The sequence below is a fragment of the Physella acuta genome, unplaced genomic scaffold, assembly GCF_028476545.2.
Source record: "Physella acuta isolate Inbredline_101_S28 unplaced genomic scaffold, ASM2847654v3 ptg000786l, whole genome shotgun sequence".
Classification (NCBI taxonomy): Eukaryota; Metazoa; Mollusca; class Gastropoda; family Physidae; genus Physella; species Physella acuta.
The window spans coordinates 150441-169361 of NW_026732304.1; the positions used below are offsets into that span (position 1 = coordinate 150441).

Consider the following 18921-nt stretch of genomic DNA (forward strand, 5'->3'; position numbering starts at 1 on the left):
CCCACGGGTCTAGCTGGTAACATGAGTGAGAGAAATGTGGTAACCCACGAGTCTAGCTGGTAACATGGGTGAGAGAAATGTGGTAACCCACGAGTCTAGCTGGTAACACGGGTGAAAGAAATGTGGTAACCCACGGGTCTAGCTGGTAACATGGGTGAGAGAAATGTGGTAATCCACGGGTCTAACATGGGTGTGAGAAATGTGGTACCCCACGGGTCTAGCTGGTAACATGGGTGAGAGAAATGTGGTAATCCACGGGTCTAACATGGGTGTGAGAAATGTGGTACCCCACGGGTCTAGCTGGTAACATGGGTGAGAGAAATGTGGTACCCAACGGGTCTAGCTGGTAACATGGGTGAGAGAAATGTGGTAACCCACGGGTCTGGTAACATGGGTGAGAGAAATGTGGTACCCCACGGGTCTAGCTGGTAACATAGGTGAGAGAAATGTGGTAACCCACGGGTCTAGTTGGTAACATGGGTGAGAGAAATGTGGTAATCCACGGGTCTAGCTGGTAACATGGGTGAGAGAAATGTGGTAACCCACGGGTCTAGCTGGTAACATGAGTGAGAGAAATGTGGTAACCCACGGGTCTAGCTGGTAACTTGGGTGAGAGAAATGTGGTAACCCACGGGTCTAGCTGGTAACATGGGTGAGAGAAATGTGGTAATCCACGGGTCTAACATGGGTGTGAGAAATGTGGTACCCCACGGGTCTAGCTGGTAACATGGGTGAGAGAAATGTGGTACCCCACGGGTCTAGCTGGTAACATGGGTGAGAGAAATGTGGTAACCCACGGGTCTAGCTGGTAACATGGGTGAGAGAAATGTGGTAACCCAAGTTAACATGAGTGAGAGAAATGTGGTAACCCACGGGTCTAGCTGGTAACATGGGTGAGAGAAATGTGGTACCCGTAAATGACAGTGTACGAAATAGCGAGTAAAATACTTGGTGGGGCCCAAGAAATAATCTCGGTGGGCCCATAGGAATGGTGCTGTAATAGTTGCTCAAGCACACATACACACACACACACACGTACTTTCTGGATTATGTCAAGCATTATGTCACATATACCTTCATAACGGTCTACGCGATGTACAAAAAATGACAAAAAAGTTTAATAAATCTTATACATCATGTGACTTAATACGTACACCATGCGTTATACAGTGTCAACTATTATACATAACATTAAAAAGTGTGCATAGGTCCAACACCTAGTGTCTAACCCATGCAACTCAAACGCCCGTGGGTACCTTATTGAAAATGCTGAATGTATATCTATATCATCATCATTCCTTTGTGGCCCCTGGGGAGCAAAGGGCTGCAACCACACATCTCCATCAGACTCGTTTTTGGGCCGCCCCCTTTATCTGTGCCTATGTGTACCCAGCTGTTTTCGCCTCTTCTTCAACCGTTCTTCTCCATGTCTTCCTTGGCCGGCCCACCCTCCTTTTTCCCAGGGGATTCCATTCCAAAGAAGTATATCTATATACCACACGGTTAAATACTAACAAAGCAAACGTATACAGTATTGATTTATTTCTTTATAATGATTTGGTTTGATGTAATTCTCTTGGGTCTTCAAAGGGAATATATTAAACAGACAATTGGTTTTTCAAAACATACAATAGAATAAGCATATATGATGTTTAGAATTTTTTTTTTAAATTAGGGTAACTGCTTGTTTTACTAAATAAACAAAGCGTTACTATGTGTATTTTTTGGCATTGATTACTCTGTTAGATGGTTGTTGGGGCAGATGAAGTAGAGTTTTTTTGTTTCAATAACCTCGGTATACTGGGAGTTGTGTTTAGTCACTATGCCCAGCAGTCTTTGTTTCCCTAACATGTGTTAGGTACCCATTAGAGCTTGCTGGAATCAGACACGTTCTACTTCCTTAAACCCGGATTCGAATTCGTCACTTTTAGGTTAGCAGCCTATAGCACTACCGCTAGGCCACGCCGTTCCCGGTTCTTTTCTATGCTGATTCTTAAACATTTATGGTGCTTAACCTCAGTCTTCGTACACTAAGTTTAACTGTACTTATTCAGAATGCGAATAAAAAATTAATTGCAAGACAATAAAAAATGTATCATTATTTTCTGATGATAGTTCATCAAAAAATGTATATGTCATGTATATGAGTAAATATATTAAAATTCGATTCGGAATCTGTGTGTGAAAGCAAATGTGCCCAAAAGTGTGAGTGTGTCTTTGTGTGTGTGTAAATATGTGTGAGTGTGTGAATGTGAATGTGAACGTGAATGTGAATGTAATTGTGATTATGAATTCATGTGAAGGCGAATGATAAGTGGAATCCAAATGCGAATGAATATGAATGTCGATTTCACTGTGTTTGTGTATCTGAATGTGACTTTGTACATGAATGCCTGTGTATTAAATTATGCGTATTTGCACCTGTACTCACACCTACGTACGATGTGTCGTGTATGTTCACTACCGGTGCCCCTTCCTCCCACCCCTTCCTCCCGTGTTCTTCAACAATCGCAATAGAAAAATGTAAAAAAAAAAAAATACACAGAAAAAAAAAGTAACCTAAACAACCGTAACATTTATGGCAACACCTAAAAGACATCTACGGGTCGTGTTGACACTGACATAGTACTCACCTCGGGGTGCGTGCCCGACGGGCTTTCCCCAAACTTCTGTAGGGGGACGGGGAAGCTTGCGTGGAGCCACTGATTCTGTCCCGCCATCAATAATTCAGCCAAGGAAAACCACTAGCGAGCCGAGCGCTGAGATCACGACACAGACAACCATCAAATATTTACAAGCAAAGCGGAGATAACCCTTCCGTCAATGTACACGTTCTCTCAAGTCTGTGTAAGAAAAAGTCGCAATTCAAGAAAGTATATATATATATATATATATATATATATATATATATATATATATATATATATATATATATATATATATATATATATATATATATATATATATATAATGTATATGTATGTATATGAAGTAAACCTGCTAACTATAGAGATAACGAGGAAAGGTTGCTTAGATCCACTTTAATTAAAATACTGTGTTATGTGTTCACAAACTTAAGCGATTTTGCAAAATGGGAGGGGGGGGGGGTGACACCAATTGTAAATCAAAATATATAGAGAGCCTATACTTCATTTTTTTTGGTGTGTGGTGGGTGGGGTGTGACACCATGAGGTACCGCACCCGAACTGAAGAGAAAATTAAATGCAATACACATTTGATATTTTTAAATGCGATAAATGATTTTTTTTTGCATGAGAAGATGTGTGAACAATTTATAAGAATAATTTTTTGACTAAAGAGAATGTAAAGAGAACGGAGTTTGATTTTTTTTTAATTTCATTTCGGGCTAAACTTATCTATTTTTATAGTTTTTTAAATTATTCGTTCATAATTATCATATTTCTAAAAATCATACGCCGCTACCTAGTTGTTTTATTTTCTATTTATAAACAATGCATAATTTGTGAATACGACACTACCCCACCCCCTTGCCTCCCCCCCCCCACACCCCACACCGCTTAGTGAAAGCAGCCGTTTACAGACGACAATGAAAATATCAAGCAGAACTTAGTTTCAAATCGTTTAAAAACTAAATTAGCTGCCCCTAATAGCCGTCACGTATTCAAACCGGCTCTACTATTGTCAACATTCGGGGTGAATCATAGCTCAATTGACAGGTGTAGATGAGGGTGGTGGTCATATGCCTAGGAAAGGCTAAGCTACGTCGTGTCTCATATGGTCCCCATGAAGAGAATTATATATATAGATACAAGTAATCTGTTTAAGTGAATGCGCAACTATTTTTGTTTTGCTTATACATAGCACTCCACACCATCCCACCACACATGCTTAATTTGGGACAAATGAGTAAGTAGACTTGTATTTTTTATTTGTTGTAATAATTTACTGCTTCGACAACTCATCAGCCCTTTAAAAGATCAAATAGCTGTTTTGTAAAGCAAATTTTCCAGAATTATCAAATTCTTAGAAGTTTGGAAATTGGCCTACATTTTTGTTAGATTAGCTTATCCTGCAAAAAAAAATCATCTTAACTTTCTGCACTAGGACCAGCATCTGAATAAAGCCAAGTAGCTATTTATATCCAGCAGCTTTTCCAATGTCAACTAATTAGTTCAAACTGCAACACACATATAAGGTCAACTCATTATTCAAGCCTGAATCAACATATGTCTTACATCTACAAATCATCCCTAGCACATAAACATTTATTTATTTCATTATATTTTCCAACATCCCATATTTCATTCCCTTTTTGTCTTGCTCCCTGAAGGGCGATAACTATCGTCTCTCAAAGAAAACATCCACTCAATATTGTCTCCCCTGTAGGTACCCAATCAACTAAAAGCGTTTTGGGAGTTTTGTAATGCTCCATTGTATGCTTAGCGTGGTTACATTTTTGGGACAATATTTGACTCTTGTAGATAAACGCAAGCCGTAATGTACATGCTGGGCTATACAGGGATATTCTGTGAGGTTAGATTAGGTTCATAAAGGTTATAATAATCTGGACTAGTTCACGTGATAGATAGGATTAGGGATTTGTATCAGTGCAAAAGGAGATTAGTATTGCTTCAATAACGGATTTGTGAAGGTTTTTTTGTTGTTTTTATTTGGGGGGGGGGGGGTAATTCGTACAGCATATATAATAGATTTTGATGGCTTCAATTAAATTGGTAGATCTTTAATTAGAGATGTCTATAGCTTCAATTAAGGATGTGTACTTCCATTGGGCGATTGGTATAGCTTGAAGCACTGATTTGTATTGATCCTAAAGAGTCAGGGTTAGAGTTAAGCAGTCAGATATATAGCCTATGTTTTTTACTATGGTTAAATTACAATGGAAATACGACTTACGTTTAAGACTTATAACGATTTCAAGAGCCAACACTAAGCCCATCAGCTTTTACTTTTTGTAACAAGTCTGATACTCTGTGTGGGTGTGGTGGTGGGTGGGGGGGGGGGGAAGGGGAACTCGTGCACGTTTTTACTCACTTGAGCGCGGGATCCGAACTCGGCACTTTCGGGTTAGCAGTTGCGTGCTCTACAAACCAACCACGCCATTCACCTTTCTTAATAAATAACGTGTGTTCCTCTTCGAATTACACTATTGCTGCGTGGTTGGGTAAAATAAAAATTAGACTGAAAAAAGTGGTTAATGCATGAGTGAAACTTATAAAAAGTTGCTTGAACTATCTACACCAAGGGGCGTAGGGTTTAAACCTACAATGATAATAGCGCTAGATGCATAAAACATAACGTCCAGCGATCATGAAATGTTCCAAAAGTTCATCAAATTATCCAAGCTTTAGATGTTAAAATAATTGAACAGCTCATAACTTTAGCTACATTATTCTCTCCTCCTCCACCCACCCGAACTTATTGATTTAAAATATAGAAACAATTGTTTTGTTTCCAACCCAGCTTAGATTATTGCTGTGGCTTTGTTGTTGGTTTTTTTTTTACAAAGAAAATATAAATGCTGACGCAAGCGGTTTTAACGAAACAGCTGGTTTAGTCTGTACGTGTTTTAAACAGGCCTGAAACTGCCAATTCTATATTTCACTGTTACTATTTTATATAGCTAGATCATAAACGATTAATGCATTAATGTATCTGTACCAGTGGTTCTTAACTTGGGTTCAACCGAACTTCAGGAGTAAGTTTCAGGGGTTTGACGGATGTCAAGACTTACTCCTGACTCATATGATCTAATTTTGTCAGTGCAGACGATAAAAGTACAGGTTCGGTGAAACTAATTAAGTTCCGGAACAACAAGAAGGTTTAGGGTCTAGAACCACTGCTCTGCATAGATAAAAAATGATATGCACCGTTATGTAATTGAATCTAAGCCAAAATATAGCGTCTTGTTAAGGCAATGTTCGATAAATTGTTCTATACTAACAAGTTTTAAATCGTGGAATTAATGTAGAATTTATTAGAGAAGCAAGATTAAAAAGGCAACTGTGTGCAGTTGTATTTAAGAGCGTATTTGAAGTATTGTTTTTTTTACTTATGTGTTTAAGTATCGTATGGTTTTAAAGTATTGTTATGATGTTAAAGTACTGCGCAGGTTTTAAAGTATTGTAGGTGGTTTATATGCGTTGTGTACGTTTGTGTTAGAGTGCCGATATATTAATGTTTTTGAACTTCATATCGAGTGCTCGTATGTGTATAATTTTAGTAAAATTTTCAAAAAAGTTCAGAGTAAGAATTTAAGTTTAATGTGTTTCATTGTGTTTCAGAGTGCGCATACTTGTGTTTTTATAGTTTGTGTATGTTGTAAAAACATGCATGTGTGCTTTAAGACTGTGTACGTGCGTTTGAGAGTGCAACTCTATGTTTAAATAATGTATATGAGTTTACAATTGTTATGTATCAAAGCTTGTAGCTAGCTTACATAAGTTCTTAATCAAATGAGCTAATTAATTCGGGGACGGCCTGTTTATTTTGTTAAGGAAAATGTTGCTAAACTAAATTCCCGACTTCAATCTTACGGGCAGATAGGCTCGTTGACTGGAAAGAGCAACGTATCTAAGCGAGACAACTCCGAAATCAGACCGTGTGGTAGACCCTTAGACGATAGGATTATTAACTCGGGTTTTCATGTCAGCAGTTTCTGCAACTTAAGTTGTTACTGCACGTATACTGGAAAAGGTGGAGAGACCATGAAGCATTGGCAACTCGTGCCCTTTGTAACACTTACCCCGGTACGCTTTCCTCCTAGTATTCAAATTCCAAGGGTACTTCCGTTGTTTCTCTCCACCCCCCCCCCCTGAGGCAAAATAGAGTCATTTTAATTATTTATTTATTTTGTTAATTACACAGACCGTTATATAATATCAAACAAAGAATACTTAACGTAATAGGGTATGTAAATCATAAATCATCGATATCACCAGTAAACAGCGAATTGTTTTAACTCACTATCATGTATTTAATGTGATCACTTTAACTCCACAGATATCAACAAAGCGTTTTGTTTGTTGAATCACACTGTGTTTGACGTAATATTATGTATAAACTTAATAGCATGTATAGACTCAATATCATATATAAACTAAATATCATGTATAAACTTAATATCATGTATAAACGTAATATCATGCATAAACTTAATATCATGTATAAACTTAATATCATGTATAAACTTAATATCATGTATAAACTTAATATCATGTATAAACTTAATATCATGTATAAACTTAATATCATGTATAAACTTAATATCATGTATAAACTTGATAGCATGTATAAACTTTTAATATCATGTATAAACTTAATATCATGTACAAACTTAACATGGTGTATAGAATGTGATTACTTTAACTCCACAGATATCAACAAAGCCTTCTGTTTGTTTGACCAAGACGGGAATGGGAAGATAAGCAGGACTGAAATAAGGGAGGTAATCAAGGCGATAGGACGGCCAATGTCGGACAGAGAGATTGCTGAGATGATGGGCAACGCTGACTCTGATGGTGAGTATGGATGGGTGGATGGATGGATGGATGGATGGTGAGAGGATGTATTGCATGGGTTTCGTTATAAGTAGACAGAAAGAGTTAGATGAATCAAATGATTCATGACGGCTGAATAGATGGATGGGTGAGTAGATGGATGAGATAATGAATAGATGAATGGGTGGATAGATGGATCGATGGATGGGTAGTTAAGTGAATGGTTGGATGGATAGATGATGTGTGGATACATGGATGAATGGCTGTATTAGATGTATGGATGTGTTTGTTGATGGATGAGATGGTGGAGGGCTGGATGGATTAATGGGTGGATGGATGGATAAGAGGGTGGATGGATTAATGGGTGGATGGATGGATAAGAGGGTGGATGGATGGATAAGACGATTGTTCGACAGATGAATGGATCTGGTGATGAATGAATGGTGGATTTCAAGAAATGGTGGATGTATGGATGGATGAACAATCGATAAGTTTACTGGTGGATATTTTAATCAATCATGTATTAAGTAATTGCATTCTTTAATGCATGGTAATATAATATATCGATTTTTAATCGATCAAAAAATCGATCAATTAAAAACAGATTATAACTAACGAGAAAAAAACAAAGTTAACATTAAAAGGAGCCTACACGATTGATGGATGGCTAGGTTTTGTCATTAAAATTTTAATAGTTCCAAAAGTTTACGTAAAAATAAATCTCCATAAAATGACATTTTTTGAAGTGCAAAATAATCGATTCTGTCTTCTATATCTAATGACCATAATATTGTCAAACCGTCATCCATATAATGTGTGTTATTGGCAATGTGACAAATCACAATATTTTATAGAATGTATGTTGTTGTTAGGCTAACTATGAAATAGTGAGAATAATTTATTTTCCTAGGCAATTTATAGAACGTCTATTTGGTCTTTAGAATAATTTGTACTCTTGTATATATTGTATAACATATGATAGTTCGGAAACTGTTTAAAGTATAAAATCCTAAAAGGAAAAAAAAATATACAAATATGTCTTAACCACAACCTTAAGATAATATCTAACCCGTTAATGATATGGACTAGTGCAGTCAGATAGTAGGTCGCACAACTGTTAAGCCAAAAAGTCTTGATTTTGAATTCCAGGTTAAAGTTGTATATTGTCTCTGAGTCCACCCAGCTCTGATGAGTACCTGACTAACGTTAGGGAAAATGAAGACAGTCGGGGCATTGTCCTAACAATACTATCCATTTATGCCGCGGTCACAGAAACAGATGAACTCTACTTCGTCTGCACCATTGATTGCCAACCCTAAAGTTTATCTTTAATTACTTAACCCTATAAATTGGAGTTAGGATTAGCTTAAGCTATATTTTGTAAGGAACCGACAGACATTTTAAACAGGCTATACAAGTTTTGCGTCATTGTCTATTTAAAAACATTGGTGTACTTGTATTTACACAAATAATCATTTTAAAAGTCGAACTTCACACTTTTGTTTTTTTAAAGTACCGATTGTTAAAGCTTTACATAATTATCAAAAAAAAAATACAAGGATAATTGCATTTCGTTTTACGCGTCTAATCAATAAAATGTATTATGCAATATGAATAATGAATAGAATAATTTTAATTCTATAGGAATGTTTATTTATTAATGTTATAATTTCCTTTCTCTATATTATTCATCGACTGTGCGCTTTGTAATTGTATCGGCTGTGTTGTTTTAACGGGCGTTTTTTTTAGAGTAGAAAAACTATGTTGGCATGCACTGTAATATTCTATAAATAGTGTTAAATCAATTCTAACCGAATGCTTTGCACTAAACCCTTAAAGCTACGCGTACAATGTTGCGGGCTGTGTTGACGCAAACCGCGATATAAACATGCAGAATTATTACATCGGCACTAATTGATTGGATTGGTTAGCCCGACGTCGACTGACCTATATTAGCATAACCATAACAAACATATGATATACACATGCGTCATGTATGTCAAATATGCTAGCGTTTGTTTGGCTGCAACCCCCCCCCCCCCCCAACACAACCCCGAATATTTATATAACGGGTTATATTTATATAACGGGGTCAGGCAGTGCAGATATTATAGATATATGTTAATTAGTTTATATAGCAGGTGAAGCAGAGTTTGCTTGTCTTAAGCATCGGCATTTAATAAAATTATAAGATCAATATCTCTTCTGGATCATGTAATTGCTAATTAAAACGTATAGTCTAATTGGTGTCTATATCACATAACATGGAACTGAGCTAAATATTTTTTGTTTAGCTCTTTGTCTGGAAGTGCTTAGTGCTAATGAACTGTTACACCATATATTGACTTACAAGACAGTGTGCAACGTATAAAAATATATTTGTACCGACCATAATTGGGTTTGACATTTCCTATCCTGTAACTTGCTTCTGTTTAGAACTAGACTCTACTACTTAATTTGTCTTTGGGTTTGCCGTGCCAGCATATAGAATGTTGAACCAGCAAGTTAGAGTTTGCCGTGTCAGCATATAGAATGTTGAACCAGCAAGTTAGAGTTTGCCGTGCCAGCATATAGAATGTTGAACCAGCAAGTTAGAGTTTGCCGTGTCAGCATATAGAATGTTGAACCAGCAAGTTTTCTTCCAACCGCTCCATCAACCCCCCCCCCCCCTCTAAACACACGCAACCCCTGGGGATACGTTGTCTAATCGGTTTCCAACACACTAACCTTACATTTGGAGGTCTTGGCCTTTAGCAGAAAGGTTTATACTAGTTGAAATGGGTGCAAATTTTGTCTTTTTACTTTCTCGTATTTACGAAGTATAGAGAAAGTATTGTAAACGTGCACACAAATCACTTGAAATTTTAACAATTTTCACCGTATTAAACCTCAGTCCTTCATCACATCCGAAGTATAGAGGACTTATTTTAATCGGGCAAAAATTATCAATCCAGATTTATCAAAATTAAGAGGTTTTATGCGTAATCCAGTCTGAAAAACTGGGCTTTGTAATTCTGTCCGTATGTCTGTGTGTCTGTCAGTGTGTGTGTCTGTGTGTAAACACGATTACTTGAGTACCGTTACAGCTAGGTTGATGAAATTTCATATATAAGTATTTTATCAAACTCGTAGATCCGTATCAACTTTTGAGCGATTTCCGATAACCGGAAGTGGTACTTTTTCTACTTTGAATTTTTCAAAAGCCTATAACTTGAGTACTATTTCAGATAGATAAATGAAATTTCACATGTAAGTATAAGATCTAATTCTCTACCTTCTGTTAAATTTTGAGTAATTTCCGTTGACCGGAAGTACTAATTTACGCTACTTTTTACGTAGATTTTTAAAGTACTAATAATATTGCGCACTATTATGCACTTTTTTTATTTGGCGTTCACTTGGTGTGCAGTTCTTTTGTCTACGAGATTTTATTTTATTTTTAAAACTTTAAGTATTTAAAATGGATTAAAAATCATGTCTATAGCCCGAGTTACCATCCCCTGTTGTTTTATACAAGAATAGTCGAGAAAGTTTAGGGGAAATCACTCCCGGTTTATTTTATTTGTATGTCTGTGTTGATATCTGGTATGTTAAAGATTTTTGACGAGGCTTTTAGTCAGTGTTTCTTTCAGACCTTTTTCTGCGGGTGTGGGGCACTTGACATTTTCGGAGGGGGGGGGGGGAGGGGGAGAAGGGGGACACTGTTAAAAGTATAAATTTTTATATAAATTCTATTTCGTTCGGGGGGAGGGGGTGGAGTAGACTTTCTTCGAAAGTATGCCTTGAAAAAACTGCTTTTAATGTAACTATGTTTTTATATGCGACAATGGGTGTTTTATCAGTCAACCAATAGTCGGTCAGCTAATCACATGTAGCCCCATTTTACGAACTTCCCGTGCTAAGAATGTCTCGATTTACGTATATTAATTGAACTTTGAAAAAGTAGCTGCTTTAATGTTAGTGATTCGAATTACGAACTGAAGTGTCTTTGATTGCCACCAAATTATCGATCTTAAACACGTTTCTTTACCACACTCGGTGAAATAAGAGTTATACTATTTACTTAAATAGCTGTTTTCTTTTTCTTTCTTTTTTTCTTTCTTTCTTTCTTTTGCATTGTCGTTTAACCAGTGGCTAAGGAATACATTCTTAAGCTTTGATGTCATAAAAAATAGTCAAATAGCCTTATGAGACCAGTTAACTTCAATATTACAGCAATACATATCAAGAGGGTGTGGTAACGCATGTATGTGAGGAAAAACAAAAAGCATTATGGGCACTTTAAGAAACAAAGGACGAGCTCAGCTCTCTGTTTATTAGACCACCAGGACCCCAAATGGCAAGCTTTACATTTTTTACCACCCACACAGAAATCCTTTGTCCAGGTTTATCTTGTAGGCGGACAGTTATCGTCTAATACTGCTAACATTGTTAGTTTTTTTTCCGATAGCTGATGATAAATAAAACACATGCCAGGATTAAAAAATGTATGAGCGTGGACACACACACAAACACACACACACATACACACACAAAAACACACACACAAACACACACACAAACACACACACACACACAAGAGCCGAGTGTCCTATCGCTTTCTCATTCTCGCCGACGGTTATTTATATTTTTTTGCATTTCTGGTTTGAAAACTTTTTTTATTGTTGGTTTAAAGAACATTCTCCGAATTCCCTACTGCTTGTTATATTTTTAAATCATCTGCTGATTTTAAAACTACTATTCTACTAGTTCTACTAGTTTGAAAGTGTCATTTCTATTTTGAGTTAATAGGTTACTCTTCTACTTTTGATATGGACACTCATTCTCCTCCTCTGGTTTGAAAACTGTTTTTCTATTGCTGGTTATAAAACTTATTTTTGTACTGCTGGTATGAAAACTATTTTTGTACTGCTGGTATGAAAACTATTTTTCTACTGCTGTTTTTTTAAAACTATTTTTCTACTGCTGGCTTAAAAACTATTTTTGTTTCAAAACAACTGTTCATCTTTATGACTGCAATTAATGTGTTTTCATATTTCTAATCTTTCGATTGGAACAGTGTTTCTAAATGCTTATCAGGGGCAGTGTAGTCTTTATACATTAAGCTGCTACTGTTGTAGCATTTCTGCTGCACAATGGGTAACGCGCAGAGTTTCTTCCAGAGATCTCTTCGTGGTGGGGGAGGGGGGTCCTCCGCTCGCCCGAAGTAAGTCTACAGCTCCCCCCCCCCCCCCAAACGCAATGAAAGTTATATAGAAAATATATACTTTTACAAGTGTCTGCCCCCCACTCCCATGGAATATTTAGTCCAGCCCCCACCCCCTTCCCTCGAAATATCAAGTCCCTCCCACCCACCTTCCCTCGAAGAAACAATTCTGGAAGAAACACTGGTAACACGATATTTAATATTTTACCTTTCTCACAATGCTCTCGTGAATTGTATATAATAATTATCGCAATTACAATCAAGCGCATAATTACTTCCTAAATAATGTATTTATATCCTTCAACACAAAGCACGGGAGTTTTAAAAAAAATAATCTAGCAGACGACACGAGGAATTTACCAGACGTTCGCAGTCCCAAGGTGTGGGATGGTTCAGCGCAATAATTGTTTCTCTGGTAACAGCCAAGTTCGTGTTTGTTTCCCTTTTATTATTCGTGTGTTCATATCTCCTTAAAGTGGAGAGCGGCCTAGCCGGGGCCAAATTTGATTTCCTTGGCGAGCATCGCTGAAATATTTAGCCCGTTTGTCAGCTGTTGGCCATTATCTTCCGGAACTTTACATCATTTACACATAGGGTGATGTCAAGGTCGTTGGATGGAAAGGTCGAGATGAGTGAAGCGGGGAGGTTGCAAGTTTTATGGGGAGAGTCAGAAGTTTCAGTGCAGAAATGGCTTGTTGATGTCTTTTGATAATAAAATACTGTTTATGTCATGACGGCGTAGTCGAATGGTAAAGCGTTCGGGTGCTATCCCGGAGGTATCGAGTTTGGATCTCTGTTCAGACTAGTGACTGCAGGATGCCCCGGAGTCAACCCAGCCTTACCTGCCTTACAGTGGGGATAGTAAAGGCGGCTGGGCATAGCACTCCGCTCAACATAACTTCATTGTCGAGGTCAATAAACATATGGAACCTAATTCATCTGCCGAATAGATTTCTAGATCTAAGGAGGATGTTTTACTTTTAACTTATGTCATTGAGGTGTAATATTAATTTCATATTTAGGTCACGTTGATCTCATGTTGATATAAGGATATTATTCTAATGTATCCTTCATGTTTGTTGATACCCAACTGAAACCAAGTTGATATCATGTTGATACTATATTGATGTTGTACTTAAGCCACATTTTAAGAAATATTGAGGATCATAATTATGGAGTTGCAAAGCCGCATATAGCCACAAAATCTTTCATTAAATTTAACATGAATAAAAGTACCATTTTAAACCTTATAGTCCACGTGTGCAGATGAAATAGAGTTCACCTATTTCAGTGAACTCGGCATATGAAGGTATTGTGTTGTCAGCAATATGCCCAGCCGCTTTTACTTTCTGTAACATGAGCTATGCACCAATCAGAACTGGGTACCTAACTTTCGACTGGCAGTCGAACGCTAATTTAATATTCAAATCATTCTTTCAAAAATATTTTTTTCTAAGTTTAGCTTTTATCCTTCATCCAACGTGTTCCATTTGACATGCATTATTTTTATCTCTAAAATATTCATACTAGACTTTGCCGTTTAGCTATTTTACAGTTAATTTGAAATAGAACAGGTGGATAACTAATAATTAATATCTGGTTGTAAACGGCGGGTTAAATAGTTTTGTTTGTAGAACTGATATTCATTGCTGATTCGGTTTGTGCTTTGTTAGATTAGACGATTTGAATAACAGATGGTTAGTCTAAAACTGTCAACCAATTTCATCTGGTTTTACATCTACAACCCTTATCGTCATAATATACACAAACATCTATAATTATAAGGACAATTAATTTTAATAGCTTTATTTGTTAAACAAGTACCTTGAAAGCAGTAGCGTAGCGAAAGGGGGGGGGGGGGGGGGGGGGGGGGGGGGTACATATGTCCCCGGGCGCCGACCTTAGGGGGCGCCAAAATGGGTTGGAAAAATAAATTGTAAGGTTGAGGGGGTGCAAATTGAAAGTTTTAGGGGGGAGGGTGCAAATCGAAATCTTGAGGGGGGAGGGGGTTCAAATCGAAAGTTTGAGGGGGGGGGGGGGTGCAAATCGAAATCTTGATGGGGGTGCAAATCGAAAGTTTGAGGAGGGTGCAAATCAAAATCTTGAGGGGGGTGCAACTCGAAAAGTTTGTCTCCGGGCGACGGGAAGGGTCGCTACGCCTCTGCTTGAAAGAAACGTAAAAACATAGTTTTAAAATTCGCATACAAGTAAAAGAGTTACTTGTTTAAAACAATCTGGATTTCGTCAATGTTTTGTATATATCTTGCTAACGTTTCTAACACCGTTGTTTTTTGCATAATTTGATTGATGATCGTGATTATCTCCCCTCACAGGCAGCGGTTACATCGAATTTCCCGAGTTCCTTCCCCTGATTGCCAACGAATACAACGCCAAACAAGGCATTGACAAAGAGGTCAGGGAAACCTTCAGGTCGTTTGATCAAAATGGCGACGGTGTTATTTCCGGTAGGTAATTTTGTATACATCTGTTTTGCGGTAAAACGCGAATCTGCATGACAATTCAATTGTATCCGACCTAGGACACACTTATCGTTGAAAACGTGTTCAATATTACGTTAATCCGCAAAATACATTCAAATATAACTAGTCTAATAATACCATAATCCGAAAAACTAGTGCAAGAATACCATAATCCGCACAACTAGTGCAACAATACTTAAAGCCATACTAATTTTCCAAGAATACTTGAATCTACAAAAAAATCCGAAAATACCATATTTCACAAAACTAGCCCAAGAATATCCTAATCCACAAATCTCCACAAAAATTCCCTAATCCTCATACCTCGACCAAGATAACCATAATCAAGAAAACTAGTCCAATAATACCCTATTCTACAAAACTAGTCCAAGGAAACTGGAGAAGTATCAGAAGTAAGGCATACAAGAGCGGCTCCAGAAATCTGTTATTGGACTACTCCCCCTCCCCATATTTTTATTTCTTACCCTACGCCTCACAGCAAGGTCTTTAAAAAAATTCTTCCTTTTTCGATATCAAAACTAGTAATAATTTTCTTACTGACAAATACCCGGACAGCATTTTAAGTTGTCTAACATATTAATAGAACTTATTGTTCCAAAAAAATATTTAAACGTTGTAATTAATTCGTAAGTGTCCGTTATTTAAACACTAAAAACGCGAAACAATTTTTGTACTCGCTGTTTATTTTTTTCTCTGAAAACCCTACCTCTCGTCTCAGCTGAGAAAAATGTAGCATTAGATCTGAAGCATTTTAGGCGAGCCGGCGATTGTGTGACGCTTTTGTTATCAAATGTTGATGAACATAAGGAAGATGGGGCGTTGCTGTCATGAATTGTTAATACACATTTCCTGTCGATCCTTGCCGGAGTATTGGCACATACACATTTTCTTAATGCTTTTTGCAAAAGGATTGTTAATATTCATTTTCTTTTAGAATTGTTGGTATTTATTAAAAACTATATATATTTAGCCACGTAAAGTTAATGCTTATAATTATGTCCTTCATTCCAGGGAATTGTTAATTATACAGTTATGTTTTTCCCCTTGAATTGTTAATACACATTTTCTCCTTTACAACCAATAGAACCTTTAATACACGATTTTATTGCTTCAGACTAAAATTGTGAATACATATTTTTGACTCTTCAAGGAATGAATTGTTAATGCACATTTGCATCGCTTCCAGCCATAAACTATTAATACACATTTTGGTCTCCAGCTATGAATTGTAAATACACATTTTTGTTAAAAGCCATGAAATGTTAATACATATTTTGATGTCTAAAGCCATGAAATATGAGCACCCATTTCGTTGTTTAAAGTCATCAGTGTCAATACACATTTTTGTCGCATCCAACCATCAATTATACACATTTTTATCGCTTCTGCCATGAAATGTACACATTTTTTTCAGCCATTAAATTTCAATACACATTTTTGTTGCTTCCATGAAATGTTACTACACATTTTTGTTGAATCCATCTATGAAATGTTAATACACATTTTTGTCCGTTTCCAGCCAGAGAATTCCGGCTAGCCGTGGCTAAGATGGGACAGAACTTGACCGACGCTGAGGTGGCGGACTTCATGAGGGGCGTGGACAAAGATGGCGACGGTGTCATCAGTTACGAAGGTACAACCGGAAGTTTCTACTTTTGTTGTTGATTGTTAGACGTATGGTTGCTAGTGTGTTGGACGTGCTTATTTCGGTCAACAATAGAAGAAATACGCTAGGTGTTTACATCCTCTCAGCAGTGAGAGAATTTAAGCCCAGTATTAATGTCATTGACAAGGTGTGGGGATATAATCACGTTGCGTATTTCCTCTATTGTTGGTCGAAATAAGCTTGTTAGTCGTGTTGATAGCTTCATGGTGTAGTTACCTTTGCAGATTATCTTATTAACTAATCATAGTGCTTACCTCCAGCCAAATTTATTCTAGATTTTACTTAGTAAAAATTTTACTTTGTTCCTTTACCGAACCAGACGGCACATGGGGCAAGTGAAGTAGAGTTCACCTGTTTCTGTGAACTCGGCATATAAAAGAATAGAGTTGTGAGCACTACGCCCATTGTCGGGTTTAGCAGTAACGCTCTGTTGCTAATTTTACCTGGGCTAACTTAAAATGCATATTATTGCTTTTTAAAATATGTATGATACAAATTGCAACACTTAAAAAAAACCCAGATATATTTAGAGCAGTGGTTCTTAAACTGGGTTCGATCGAACCCTATGGGTTCAGTGAGTCAGTCTTAGGGGTTCGGCGGAGGTCAAGACAGGAGGAGTGTTGTTTACACCATTTATGGAATATTTATTGGTTAGCATTGTTAAAAAAAATTACCTTGTTCTTTAGCCTTTCATTTTTTTATAATTATTTATATGGGTTCGCTGATAATTTTATTCAAAGGCGATCACTACACAACTTCTTACCACTATATCAAGTGATAACTTTACTGATATCTTCTTTAAAAAAACAGGTCAAGTTAGAGATAAGCCTGTCAGCAGGGTGGACTTAGTGACGTCATAAATACTTCTAAGTTAATTCCAATGTTGTTTAGGCTTACGGCTACACAAGAGTCTAAGATCTGAACTCGAGACATTCGTGTTAGACGTCAAGCGCTTTACAAACCCGACCGCGTAATTTAATATGTAGGCCCTATATGATTATTTGCAAATTCTAGACACCTTAATTCAAAACCTTTTTTTTCAGAATTCGCCAAATACGTCGTGTCCAACATGTGATGTTGTCATGGCAACGACGACAACCCACCATTCCTTCATCTTTTCTTCCTACGTTTACCTCCCCTAGCGGAGTTGTGGTTCCTTGACTCTTACACACTTTAAAAACTTTTTTTTTTTAAATCACTCAATCTTAAATCACTATTTATTCAATAAACTGGGCAATATTTAATTATTATTTTTTAATTACCTTTATCCACACGAAATTTTGGAGTTAGATTTTTCAAAATCTAACTCGTAATGAATGACAGTGAGTTTCGAGTGGGTCATGTATATGCATGTGTTGTAATACAAGTTTCTTTTATAATATTTTTTGAATATATATTATAACTGGGACATTTTCCCTTTCCCTTCAATTTTACGGCGTTTCTTTTTTTTTTTTATTTATAATAATTTTGATTAGAATATTTTTTTTCTTGTCCATACATGCACTGAAAATATTAAACATTATTTTTTATTCAATACAAGAGTACATTGGTTTTAATTTTTGGCTATCTGTATATTTAAGAGAAGAGTGTCTCGTCTTATGTTTTTATAGCTAATTTTGCTCTATTAAAACTAAAAATACCGTTTTAAAAAAATGCACATTACGAAGGGGCCCCGCAGGTATCTGAAAGTTAGGGCCCACGACAACACGGCCACCAACAATTATAAATATACGTTATGAGTTGACAGTTAAGTGCCCATGCATTTATATTATTTTACTAATATGTTCATATGATTAGCCTTATATAGAGGGCGAGATAACATGGAATTTCCCATGCACTTATGTGACTGTATCCGCACTTTAAATTAACTATATTTAAAAGTTGTATATGTACAGAGCTATAAAGCATTTATAAGAGGCTATTTATAAAATACGAGCCGACCCGCGCGGCGTATTATACGCCGCTATTTAGTTGTTTTATTTTCAACTTTTCAGTAATTCATAATGTGTGAATTCGACAGTACCAACGCTTCCACTGAAAATATTTGCT

At 36.7% G+C, this 18921-nt stretch overlaps 1 protein-coding gene across 1 annotated transcript in view; it reads left to right on the top strand.

The window, feature by feature from the left end:
* Positions 1-18371, top strand: part of LOC131950903 (neo-calmodulin-like) — a 33154-nt gene extending 14783 nt beyond the window's left edge. Inside the window, exons 3-6 of the mRNA XM_059313109.1 lie at positions 7377-7520; positions 15039-15170; positions 16726-16839; positions 17916-18371. Coding sequence (XP_059169092.1) covers positions 7377-7520; positions 15039-15170; positions 16726-16839; positions 17916-17947 — 422 coding nt within the window. The 3' untranslated portion in view covers positions 17948-18371. The remainder of the gene's footprint in view (positions 1-7376; positions 7521-15038; positions 15171-16725; positions 16840-17915) is intronic.
* Positions 18372-18921: the final 550 nt, after the last annotated feature.